The 14,177-nt window shown below is 32.4% G+C and overlaps 2 protein-coding genes and 1 long non-coding RNA gene across 5 annotated transcripts in view; all 3 read left to right on the top strand.

Moving 5' to 3' along the window:
- Positions 1-389, top strand: part of LOC124433976 — a 2,641-nt gene extending 2,252 nt beyond the window's left edge. The window contains exons 3-4 of the mRNA XM_046983845.1: positions 5-106; positions 225-389. Coding sequence (XP_046839801.1) covers positions 5-106; positions 225-334 — 212 coding nt within the window. The 3' untranslated portion in view covers positions 335-389. The remainder of the gene's footprint in view (positions 1-4; positions 107-224) is intronic.
- LOC124433873 overlaps positions 1-14,177 on the top strand; it is a 75,869-nt gene that overhangs the window by 43,097 nt on the left and 18,595 nt on the right. The window lies entirely within an intron of this gene.
- Positions 3,314-6,119, top strand: LOC124434010. Its single transcript, XR_006944673.1, has 3 exons — positions 3,314-3,687; positions 4,589-4,705; positions 6,061-6,119. It is a non-coding gene; the product is annotated as an uncharacterized LOC124434010 (long non-coding RNA).

The raw sequence follows: 14,177 nt of genomic DNA, 5'->3' as shown, positions 1-14,177 counted from the left end.
TTAGATGTTTATCCAAAGCCATATTTGATTATTATGAGCTTTGATAAAATATACTCTGTTGATTCTATTACTGGAGATATTCATGTCAGCACTATTAATGGCTCCAGTAAGAATAAATCTGACCATGCATCAAGATATAATGACATAGAAATTGATGTAGTTGAGAATGTGCTTTACTACATTGATGACAAAGACATCAAACGGGGAAATCTTGACTTGACTAGAAACGAAATTTTTGCGAAAAATGTTTCTGTTCATGATATTACAGTTGACTGGATTGGTCGTCGTATCTTTTACATTGACTCCACAAACATTATCTACCAAATTTATTTGAAAAAGAAAATTATAAGTGTTATGAGGCTTCAACCAGGCTTACAATTTTCCAGCATTGCATTTGACTCAAAACATGGGTAAGGCGATATTGAAATTCTTTTTATTTACTTGTAAGCGTAAAATTAATAAATTATGCCAATCTATTGGAGGGTTTTCTTAAGTAAGATAAGAGTTTTTGTTTTTAGAGACGGTGTTTTAATTTAATAGAAAAGTTGAATTTTATAAGTCCGTATTATGGTTTGTTATTTAAAGGTTTAATAATAGAAAAAAATATCGATTTTCCAGGGAAATCAAAACTCGCTTTTTCGAGGGAGCGAATATTAAGTATTTTGTTGGCTATAAAGAAACAAACGTCATATAGTTCGACAGATTTTATTAAAATCAACGTCTTTCGGAGAGATTTGGCCAGCAAAATTTTATTGCGTGACTATAAGGCATTTCAAACCAACTGCAATAATGAACACGTTTCGTGTGATTATTCAGCACACATGCAGTAGAAAATAACATGCAGATCCTGAAATTTCAAAAATCGACAGCGATATTTATGTTGAGCAACCAAAGAGCTTTGAGAAAAAAGGTAACAACAGAGGGATCAATGTTTATATATGATGAAGTCATTAAATGAAATAAAACAGAGCGGTAGAAACTGAAATAAAATACTAAATAATTACTTTGCACATAAAACTTTAGTCAAATACTCACAGAACCTTGGCTTTCCACAACCTACAAAAAAGTAGTACAACTTCACTGTGCAACTTAGTTTTGTACATTTGATTCCAACACTGGCTTCGGCTAGCCACCTAAGAGGGCTTTTCTTTGTCAGAAAAAGCAATTTATTTGATACCTTCATGGTAATCATATGCTTAATAAGATATGCCCTACACAAAAGATTTCAACAAATTGGGAGCATTGTTTGTTGCTATACTGTGCTCTTTTGTATACTTTTTTGAGGCAGTGTAAGAGATGTGCAACAATCTCAATACGGAATGGCAATAGAGTTTTAAAATATTCACGAATGTGGTGAACGTAAAAAGCCTCAACTTTTCATTTTGTAATGAAGATAAAAAGAACTACACACATTCCCGCGTAGTTACATGAAAAATATAAAAATGGATTTTAGTTTTCAAAAATGTGGCAATTTAGAAAAACATAATCAATATATCAAGTTTATAGTTTTTCAAGCCTTCTTTTAACTTGCAATAAATGGCAGAGTATATTGAAAAGTCAAAAGCTGCAAATTAAGTGGCTGTACACTTCCCTTTAATAAATCCAATCACACATCCAATAAAATCACCTGAATGGAAAATTATTCCACGACCTTTAGTTCATACAGTGTTTCTTAGAGTAGCTTAAGCAAACGTTAGGTCTGTAGTTGCTTCACTGATGATGAATCTGAAGATAATAATCATGTGATTATAAACAAATTTGCTTAAAAGCCTTGTGGAGCGAGAACTTTCTGAATATGTTATAAATAATTTATGACTTTAAAATAATTTCCTCTTCTAACGATTTCTATGAACTCTCCATTCATGAGAGCCTTCTAATAAATAAATACAAGCCTTCACTCTTCGTGCAAGGAGGCTCCATTCCACTTAACCTCTCTTAACTTCACTAAATTTTACTTCCCAACTTCTTTATCATGTAATCCATTTGACACCGCCTCCTTTAGTCGTAATTTAACACCTTTTGTAAATACAATATCTTGTCTTAAAATCTCATTATAAATTATTACTTGCCTGAATATGTCTTGAGTAAGGACGAAATGTCAGTATAAATTCAATTTTACAGCTTTTGGTCTATTTCTATAGCTCTAATGAAAACTTTATGTTGGGCATTAATTGTTATCATATTACAAGAAAAAATTAAGTTTCACGAACACAAAAAGCCAAAAGAACGGTAATATATAGGAGAATGTTCTTAAAGAGTTCGGGGCAAGGTGTAATGAACGACAAGAAGACATGGACTTTACTGTTACTCAAATGCGTAATATATTTAAGAAATGTATTTTAGAATGCAAATATGCTGCGATGATAATCAAAACTGCCACTTGCATCAAACATTTTCGATAAAGTAAAGGCCATAATGTTCAAGCAGTTTTTGCAGCTTGTCCAATCCAAAGATTCTTAAAAACACGAACATGACATAGCGATAGAATCATCATTTTCAAATGATACCAATAGCGCTAGCTCCACTGGCAATCTTTTTCTGATTTTTTAGGAAAACAATGAAAAAATTTGACAATTAAAAAGAGAAGGTTAAGATAGTTTTAAAAAATCGTTTGTCCAAACAAACTGAAAAAAGTATCAACAAAAGACAATGTTTTTGAAGCTATAGCTCTTTTAAAGTCATTTGTGGACGATGATCCATCCAAGGAGCTGCTACTTTTCATGCAAGATGAAACTGAAAAATTAAGAAAGCTTGAAATTGAAATGACAAAGCTTTCTTAACTTTATATCTACATTAAATGGTGCATATCATTTACCAACACCAAATTTTCAATACGAACAAAATTTGCACGCATCAGCTAATTTTCAGCATTATCAATTACCAACACAATTCATTCAGCAGCCACTCCAAACTACAACATTACTCATTCCGACAATAATCGCAAACAATACCAATCATTATAGAAGTTATGTGAATAAAAATAACATATTACATTTGTTATTATGTTATGAACCACATGCAATATATTTTAGTTCGTTATTTGAAAGAGAGATTTCAAATGATAAAGATGATCTTTTCCTGTTAGTTACAATGGGTTTATGTTTCTATATTATCACATTTTATGAATATGTTCCATTAAACCGTCTATATATGAAGGTAGTTCTGAATACTTTGACAACATCTTTGTCTAAACTAAAAAGTATTCTGTCTTTCCTTTCTTGCATATATTAGCCTGCCAATTGTTTATGTATTTCAGTACGCATAGAGAAAACTTATGTACAAAACAAATATTTTTATTAAGGTATCTATTCTTGGCAGAAAGTACAAAACTTTTCTTATGGTTATGGAGCATGACTGCAAATAAACATCATATTTTTTCAGTTTCACTTCAGTCAATAGCACTTGATCTAACGCTTGACATGGCTAAAGAGAAGATTTATTGGCGAGTTTCAAACGGAAATATTTTATCTTATGTTTACTACTCACAAAATGTAATTGATTTTGGAACTTCAGGAGGTCCCATGGCAGTATTTGGGGATTTCATTTATATCATGAGTGTTGGACGAAGTTTCGTTAGTGTCCATAACACAACAGATCAACGTACGAGACGTAAATATTTTCTTCCTGTAAACAACGGTTATCTTGATTTGGCTGTAGCAATACACAGTATCACTCCTGACTCAAACGGTAGGTAAATATTTACCTATTTGACATAATACTCTAAGACTTGCAAAAACTCCCACGCTAATGTTCATAAAATAGAAAGACGTTAAAAAGTTCAAAGTTACATTGCCTTAGTAAACGGTTGTTCTTCCTTCCAAAATCATAGAAAATTTGATGAACATTAAGTTCAAAGTGCAAAGTGTCTAATTTGGACATTTTTGCCGTTTGTCTATTCTTATCAAAGTTCTTGGGCGTTAAAGTTAAGTCTTTATTGTTTCTTACATCATTTAAACAATCACTTGGGCTTGAAATCAGTCTTAAATAAAAAAAATCATGAAAATAGATTGTAAGACAAAAACGTCCAAATTGAGCATGTTGTGCAGTGAGCTTAATGTTTATCAAATTTCTTAAAATTTCAGTATATTGCAAAACAGAGTTTAAACTTTTACATCTTTGGATTAGACTAGATTTGAACCTTTTCATTTTCTTTGTGTATGCTGTTCAAATTGAGGCGATTACGAAGTACTCTCATGGTTTTCAAGATTAATTTTTTATTTATTTTACTGTAAATAAACAAGGCAAATTCATGCCAAATTACATGAGCTTTGACACATTTTGTGAGAACTACTGATGAATTGATAATTTTCTGAACATTTTTCAATGAACTAACTTCTTTAGTATATCCCATATAGTGTCCCAAACAGCCAGCCAATTTTTGTTCATACTCTGTAAGTTTTCAACATTTCTTTAATTGTTTTGTTTTTACGAAATGCGCGAACACCAAAATTACCAACATAGCATCACAAACTTGCTTGCTGGGTACGTCAACGTGGATACTGAGTGACAAATTGTGTTCTTTGAGGAAGAATATGTTTCGTTTAAAATCCCTGGTTGATTTTATTTTTAATTTTATTGATCGATATAGCGACAAGCACTTTTCACTTTCCTTTGTGTGGACCCAACACATACTATCGTAAAATTAATGGATCATTGAACTGCACGTGTATGGAAGGATACTCAGGAGAATGTAACTCGTGCCAAGGTATGGATTTATTACTGTCTTTATCAAGATTTTTTATCACCGATCATGAATAAAGAGCATCTCTGTGCAGTTTTAAAACTTTGTTCTTTGTTGAGAATCCTGAGCTGTTCTCTGTGCTGTTGCTTCTGTGCAAGGAATTTGCTGCATCTACATTTTACATGTAACCACAAAAATAAGGCTCACAGCCACACATACAAGTTCATTATTATCAATACAATCAAGCAGGAAATCAGTAATAAATTTATGAAAAGCTTCAATACACTTAAAACTTCCTCAGCACACAACATTGAAAGTGTATGGTTCTCTAAATGACAATAGCATATGTTAGCATTAACACATTTTGATTTTCTCTACAATAAGGAGGGGGTAGGGTTAGGGATAGGTAAGGGTTAAGGTTAGGTTTGACACTCCTCCTGAAGTTAGTAATCTAGCTATGGCCCTGCTAACATAGATACACCATATTAGACAGTCTTGAGTTTATTATTGGTTGGTTTTCGTAAACTAAGAAATCTGTAAATCCAAACTTTAAAAAGCATTTTGACAGACATGCTTCCAGACCTCCTAGAATGAGTGCACCTCAATAATATTACATCAAATGTCTTCAACCAATGGATTGTAGCTTTATGAACTTATTCCAAAAACAGACAAATATGGCCGTTGTCCGATTACTCAGTAGGCTATGTAGGCTGAAGCTTACATTCCCGCGTTTTGAAAGTCCTGTTCTCTTTAAACATAGTTTTTACTCTTTGCCATTCTAGATGAGATAAATGACCAAAATTTCAATAATATATCCTGTTGGAAACTGTACGATATACTATTATAATGCTCTATGTATAGAACTCATAATGTAGTGAGTTTATCTCGTTCGAATGAAATGAATTTTTTTTTAGTCTAAAACAGACAGTTGATTATGCACAATATAAATACATAACAAATCCACATCAACACTTAACGATTATTATAACCATCCATTTAAACACAAAGGTTTCCCCTTATAATTAAAATCTCAAGTGTTACCCGGACTACATAAGCTTCACAATCAATTTCTTTTATTTCTTTTAAAATTTCTATACAATTTTTTTAAGAATTGTATTCTATTGTACTTTAATCTGCAACTTGTGGCTACTCTACAAAACCAGCTCAAAGACCCTCCTCATTCCTTAAAAACCCTTTAGGTATTGAAAGACTTGTTTTAAACAACATCTGTATGCAAAACACAATCCTGCCTGTTTAAGCATTTTTAGTCAGCTTTTACAGTTTAAAAGTGCATATTAAATATTATATTCTATTCGTACAAATCATTCTGAAAACAATTACTTGTTATTGTTGTCTTATTTATTTTTTCATTCGTCTAGCAAGCTGTCCTTCTGATTGGTTGCATATAGAATCATCTTGTTATTTCTTCAGTGCAAAATTAGCAACATGGAATAAAGCAAGAAAACTTTGTCAACAGATGGGAGGAGATCTTGCTGTTCCAAAGAATAATGCTGAGAATAATGCCATTTCCAGAATCATCTTAAGAACAGGCTGGGAAGGTCATTTTATTGGTTTGTATCGCAATAAAAGCGACAATCAGTTCTACACAGTTCAAAATGGGAAGCCCAGTTTCAAATTATGGTATTGGAAAGAACCTAATAACTTTGATGGTGTAGAGGACTGCGTTGTAATTTATGACTCATATTATAAATCCAAGTGGAATGACGTTGGATGTGGGCATCCTTTTAAATTCATCTGTCAACGTGAGAGACGTAATTTAAACTGTGAGTAGCTTCTATAATTATCAATACATTAGGTACTTTACATAAATGTACTATTTTGTGGTAAAATTGGTGCATTGTTTAGTTATCTTTTTCCTGCCAAAAAAATGTTAGAACTAGAGAACTCATTCGACCATGTAGCAGATTGTTGAGCACTAAAAGCGAATTCTGAACTTTTTGTGCAACTAAGAGTGATTCAATCAATGGCCCAAGGTGAAATGTTAATGGCTTGAAGACAAATAATTCTCTTATCGCCAAAAATAGTTTAACATATTCAACTAATCTTAATGTGGTACCAAATTTGGCCAATCTAAAAAATTGCAAGTATATCTTGGTTCATACTTAAAGATGTCAATTCAATAAAAAACTGGTATGCAGGGAATGGTCACTTAAATATCAAATATAATTGAGAGTAATGTTTAGTAATAGGTTTGACCGAGTAAATGTGTCAAAAACGGAACCTTAGATGAAGCTTCCCCAAACTTATATAAATTCAATAGACCTGCTTTTAGGCAATGATGAAAATGCCATACCTTCTTAGCCATTCCTATTTGCATAACTTCTTTGTCCGTCACGCCCTACTGCTGAGCACATTAGGTCACAAAACATGAATATTCGCACATATATGAATATTCAACCCTCCAATCAACGTTCTAGTTTTGGACCTGGTCGTAGCCAAACTGGCTGTATTTAGTCTTGTTTTGTTGGTTTTTCTGTGCTTATTTACTTAGAAAACAATAAATTTGAAAATAAACAGTGCTTGATGGAGCAATGAATAAGGCTTGATTGAACAATATTTTTTTAAAATTATACGGCAAGATGCAACGTCTCCAAATACCGCTGCTTTTCATACCAAGATATGCATATCAATGACGATATGCTTGGATCAAATATGATTTTTCCACTTCTTCAAAATTTCCGACACTTGAAACGACAGTATGAGATAATTAATATGCCCCTGTTGTGGGAATTTTTCCAAAGCTAACTCGTTGCTTTAAATGGCTAAGTTGTTTTTCGTTTTTCTTATTAATGATGAAAATAATTCAAAATAGCAACCGTCGTGGGTACACGTCACACTTCATAATTCATAGTCCTATTAGCTATGTAAGAACTAGGTTTGATTTATATCATAAATGCCGCATTATCAAACCCACTACCAGATTTAACATTCTTTATGTGTGGTTCTGCTTGTAGCCCTTGGTGAGCAATCTTCTATTGTGTACAGTAAACGATCGTTAATTAATGTATTCTGTTAATAGACTCATTCTTGTTGTCAAAAATCAAACGTAGTCTGTATGATTTACAAAAATATTTGTCTAAACGAATCTAGAAAGTTGTGTTACAAATAAATTACTAATACATACAGTCCCAAAAATCACAGATCTCACTATACTTTCATTTGTTACATAATTTATTTGACGTTTTAGATGTCGATTTGTTCATATCAAATACATGTATTAAAATTTTAGGACAATTATGTTTTTACATTCTCGTAAAATCAATTAAGAAATATTCAAACGTAATAAATTAAACAAAAAATTTCATATTTATTTATTACACATTTTTAAATTAGACATAAAATTGCTTAATTTATGGTACACATTTTCAAACAACTTTATTGTGAAACATTAGATATCGGCGAATGTCAGACTTCTCCTTGTGGCAAAAATCACTCATGCATAAATATCCCAGGCTCCTACGAATGCCTATGCTCCGATGGATACAAACTTGACGAATCCAAAAAGAAATGTATCGGTAAGTTGGTCTTTCTAGATCTTTTAACTTATGTTGCAAGATTACGTGACTTCATGAAATTCTTTAAAACTGCTTGAACTATTAAAATATGGGAAATGCTTGACAAGATCTTGTGTTCAAATGCACAAATTATTAGCTAACTCAAGAAGGGCGTTTGCCGAAATTCTCTGCTGATTAAGTGAATTAAAAGCTAAATAGAAAACAATTAGTGGTTTATGTTACATTAGAACTGACTTAAGCTCGTTTAAAGTGAGCATTTTATGTGAAAACAACATAAAGTTGGCATTCACTTAATTAGAATCCAATTTATAAGTAACGACAGTGAAATGTGATTCTGATTAGTCAATAGCTGTGTTGTCATTAGTCTGTGCAAAACAGATATGAATTCAACCAATCAAATCAATCAAATTGCAAATCGATCATAAATGCATTTTAGGGGTAACGTTGAAGCGTCTGTTTTCAATTTGTCTGTTTAACTTTTTTGTTGCTTTATAAAAGAAATAAATGATGTTTTCGTGTTTGCACTGGCTTATGTAAACCTTAGAGACGTTTTGTGAGAACTTTCAAATTCTCGATCAGCTCTCAAGCTCTAACTTCCAAAGGTCTCGTCTGGGATGGCATAAGCTTGTGCAAATACATTAAACAACTTTTATTTCTTAACTAAAGGCCACGTCATTGCTTATAATATTCTTAGGTTGTTGGTTTAAAATATGTCATCTGTCATTTGAGTTAACACATATGGTCAAAAAATTATGTGTAGTGCAAAAGTGCAATTGCCATTTCTCATGTAGCTATTGCTGAAAAGGCTAATTAATTTTTCTAAGTAAAGTTTATCAATCAATCAACAATGACAACAGCAAGCACATAAAAAGAAAGTAGATTGGAGATATAGTAGGTTTAGTATTGAATTTTCAATTGAATTACTCTTATTGCAGCATTTTCCCTTGAATTTAAGAACAATTAGTTGTTGTTACATTTCCTTATAACTTTAAAATTTCTGACAAAATCATCAGTGGGGGAGATCATCTCTGATCTACTACCTCCCTGAGATTTCCGTTTAATATAAAAATCTTTTAGTTTATCAAGTACCATCGAGTAGGAAATTAGTTTGAAATCAATATAAAGGAAACAATATTGTCCATAGTAATATTAGTTTTGATTACATTAGCTACCGTCAGTGGAATTTACAAAAACTTTATAAAGTCTGCCTGACCCTGGCATCAAAAAATGTTGGTCAAGTGATTCTAAGAATTTTTTGTAAAAGTAGTCTCAACATTTTTGATGTATACAAGGTGATATGTTTCATATATGATATGGTGAATGATATATGATGAATGAGAATGTTTGCGTGAACTTACTGAATTTTGCCTGTATTCTAAAACTTCAATCACACTCATACTCAATGATTGCAACGCAGAAATTACGCTCCTACCAAGTAATGGCAATTTAATGTATTCAACAATGGCATGTTTTTTTGCCAAAATATTTCAAATTATAGCTACGCCATGAAAATTCAAATTATAGCTACGCGAGGGGATTTTGAAACTTCATTCTGTGTGTGTGGTTAGGGGTAAGCCTTTAAAAAACAGGCATTTGTCTTACTGTTTATTTCAAGTTATTACAGCTTTTTTGACTTTTTATTATTATAGATTGGAGCTAAACATGAAATAAATGAATTTTGCGAAGCACTTTTCAACAAGATTGACAAAAGTGGCATAGAAAGCGTCAACGAGTGCCTCGAGATATGTCCCCCCCCCCTAACATTTCAAATTTAATAAAAAAAGTGCCCTTTTGATTTGTGAGAAAAGTGCATTTTTTTAGGAAAAAAAGTATCCTTTTTAAATCAAAAACTGCCCCCAAAAGGCTTATGTCCCCCAACTTTCTCTTGCTTCTTACGCCGCTGAATGACAATGATATAAGCAGTAGCGTATATTTGAGCCGAGCTTCTTGACATTCTTCCGGAATGGGGTAACACCTCCCCTCAAATCTGACAACATGAACTTTTTGCTATAATAATTGTTAATGGAACATAATATTGAATGATTTCTATTGTGGACCGAGCGCCCCCGAGCCCCACCTCCAATACACCCCGTCTAAATCACTTATGTCACAAACAGACATTAACTATATAATCAACATTTAGATGATATCTCTGCCTCAGAGATACTCAGATGGGAACCAGAAAGATTTCTAAAGCAGTTAAAGACGTGGTTTTCCTTTGATAAGTTGACTTGTTGTTGGAGAGTCTCCATTGATGGATGGGATTCCAGGATTTTCCACTCAAGATGTGACAATCGAGTAAAAACTATAACTTTAGTTAAAGTTGGTAAATACATTTTTGGTGGATATTCAACGATAAGTTGGGGTGGTAAGTTTTTCAATAATTCAATGTATGTTTATAATGGTGAATGTTTAATTTTTGTCTTTGTTTAAATTTGTTGATGAGTTGGTTTTTGCTTCTTGTTTTGTAATTTTGTAAGCATTTACTAATAAACAAAGTACAAGAAAAATGTTGATTGTGCCCATCAAATCTAAAAAGTAACAACCAGTTTAAACATAAATTTATATTTATAGGTTCAGGTGAAAGTTATCGAACAAGTTCCAGTAGTTACATCTTCTCACTTCGTAACAAAGACAATTTAAGTCCATTTAGATCAGCCGTCTATCGTTACAGCAACACAGCCATCTTTATCAGCCCTAACTATGGACCAACATTGGGAGGAGGATTTGACATCTACATAGCAAACAACGCAAACAAAAACAAATTTTCCTCCACCAATTTTGGATACACCTATCGTCCTCCATCTGGTTACAGCTATAGGAGTAGTAACACCAGAGCTCTTCTTGCAGGTTCATTCTACTTTAGACCTGATGAAGTTGAAGTTTATTATTATGTTTAACGTTTCACATGAACTTCACGTGATCTTCATAATTATCAATTCAGAAATGTAGCTATGATGTAATGTTAAAGTAGATGTTGTAGATGTAATTAAATGTTGTCTTCATTATTTTTATCATAATTATCTTTCATCAAGATTTTGTTTTGTCTCTTTTTTATTTTCTCGCTGAGCTCTTTTACAATTTTTTTCTTTTTTTCTTTACTCACTCTAAGACTTCAAAATCTCCTCATAACTACTGGAAAAGTTCGTATTAAAGAGTAGCTATGATTATAAGAATGAGAAAATTGATGAGATTGTGAAACGTAAGTACCTTTACTATCACACAATAATATTGTGCATTTTTTGACTTGCTCATAAAAATCTGACTATTTTGTTGTGTAATATAGATTGCATGACGAAGAAAAAATTATCTTAATTAAAACCATTTTAAAAATAGCCTTTCTTGCCGAGAATTTAGTTGGAGTTTCCTTAACGTAAAGTGATGTTTCATGGTTTCCTAATTATTTGCATGTAGTTTAAAAAAGATGACAGAATATTTATTTAATTTTATAATGCACATTGGAAATTGATGAAGATGTAATGAAATAGTTCCTCCATAGTTTAAGTGACCTTAGTCCAAAAGTAAGCGGATTAGAATTGAAGAAGTATACGTACAAGGACTGGAGAAACATATTTTTGACGGAGCATAAAGACAAACTGAAACATGAGACATTATATTTAAACTTTACTTATTAGACTATATTTGAACTTAAAATATTGTCGAAGTTACCCTTAATGATTTAATTGGCTTAAAAAACTGACGTTGTTGAAGATTTGAGCAGTCATCTCTATGAAAGAAAGCAATTTAGTGGTGAATAGCATATTCTTTGGTACTTGTTAATCGCAAAATTAATCAAGGCGAAATTAATTATATGAAAATTAAAATAGATGGAGTCCATGTCACAGAGTTCACATCTTACGTATATCTTCATAAAAACTGAACTAAATTCAAATGATTTTAATAATGTTTAAGATCCTAGTGCGATTGTTTGAAAAAAAAATTATGCCACAACACAACTCAGGTTCTCATCTTTGTAATTTACTAATTTTAGTTTATAGTATTTTGAATTTTGTATTGCATACATGCAGGGGCGGATCTAGGATTTTTCAAACATCAGTCATAACACGTCGAAGGCGCTCCGCACCTGGGGGGGTCTGAGGCATTCTCCCCTGAGAAATTTTGAATTTCAGAGCCTTGAAAATGCCATTTTCAGCGTTTTAGAGCAATACAAAATGTATTTGTGGGCATCGTTTTTGCGTAAAAACAACACATTTTGCTTACGTTTTTTTCAAAAAAAAAAAAAATGAAGTGAACAATACTTGAATGTTTGCCAAATATTTAGGCTCATTATCATGCCAAATATATGGCTCATTAGCATGTCTAGGAACGTAAAATTTATTTTACAATAATGCTATTCAAAAACAGATATAGTCTTTAAACATTTCTACCAAGTTGTCAGGCATAGACCCCCCTAGAGACCCCCATTCAAACCTCTATGTAATGAGTTTAGTTAAGTTAGAAATTTGGTACTACAAGTGACAGTTCATAGATATAGAAAAGCTCAGACTTCAAACCATGCAAGTTTATTGTAACCCTTTACCCATCTCCACATCAGTGCCAGCAAATTCACCTTTTGAGAAAAAACTCAAAATATTTTTCTGCCAAAGGTTAAGCAAAAATTATCAGAGTGAAAATTTGCAGTTAAGGACAGCTTAATGCCATAAATGTTTATTAGGCATTTCACTAGAATATTATCTCCTGTAAGTATATGCAAGGTGTGCTATATAGCAATCACTAGTAGAATTGTATTTGCAAATACAAACAGAATGTAACCAACATGTCTTTAATTATATAATTACATGAATGTTAAAATTGGTTCATGTGTCATGCTTACTGGTTATGATAAATATCTTTTCATATGATCAAAGCTTGTTTAAATGTAAATCAGAAATTTTAGTTTAGAAATTATAATGATCATCAGAAAAATTACCTAGTGATCATGAAAAATACTTTGCTGTTTTGCCAAATTTCAAGGTTTATCTGCATACATAGAAAGACATTTTTACTTTATAGAAAATGCTTTTCATACATCAATAGCCCTTTGGAATTTATGGCAAACAATCAGGTATGAGCCGTAGATTAACACACCTTTACCTCTCTACATGAGGTGTTCAGTTAGAAAAAGGGACAATATGTGACATGGGACAACATTCCATGTATGTGAAATACTCAGGTTTAATACCATTCCAGTCAAATTATCAAAATAAAAAGCTTCATGGATCAGAAGACTCAAAATCACAGGTTATAGTAAACAGCTTCTCATTTAATCAATGTTAGTTTTCTCAAATCTTAAACAATATGTAGTATAACTGTCCAATGATTGAATGATCAATGATCATAAACTGAAAAACCCCAAACATTTGTTTATGATAAAGTAAATAATAGTATGGCGCCTTATGGCTACAGATTTTTTGTACATTGAAATATATTTGCAAGAATGTAGGATTTCGCTGCCGTATAACGGCCACGATTCCCCAAGCACTAAAGAAATCAAAGCTAAAAGTCCTTCGTCAACAACAATTTTAGAAGCATCGATCTGCTTACCATACGCCATATTGACATAAATCGCATCACACACTCGCATAATTGACTTTGATATATTACATTCATGCATACACTTCACTTGTCCTTTACTTACGATTTTGGATGTAAATTTCTGCTGATAAAACTCAAAACAATGTTGGCTTTCTTTTGAACATCAATGACTGAAATGTCGCTCGCGAGATCGTCTTTGCCAAGCATTTAAAATTTATCCATAAATTTTTCACCCTCTTGAAAAAATTCACAGTTTGGAAAGCAGCATTCATGTCAATATCATCATCATCATCATCATCAGCCTGTCACGCCACTGCTGGCGGATGGCCTCCACATCTTTCTCCACTCTTTACGGTCTTGGGCTCTCTGGGTCCACATGCTGCCCGCTCTCTGCTCGATGTCATCTCTCCATCTCCTTTTTGGTC

Source organism: Xenia sp. Carnegie-2017, unplaced genomic scaffold, assembly GCF_021976095.1.
Source record: "Xenia sp. Carnegie-2017 unplaced genomic scaffold, XeniaSp_v1 HiC_scaffold_1, whole genome shotgun sequence".
NCBI classification, from domain to species: Eukaryota; Metazoa; Cnidaria; class Anthozoa; order Malacalcyonacea; family Xeniidae; genus Xenia; species Xenia sp. Carnegie-2017.
The sequence above is the reverse complement of the archived record's forward strand: the minus strand, read 5'-3'. Positions and strand labels throughout refer to the sequence as shown.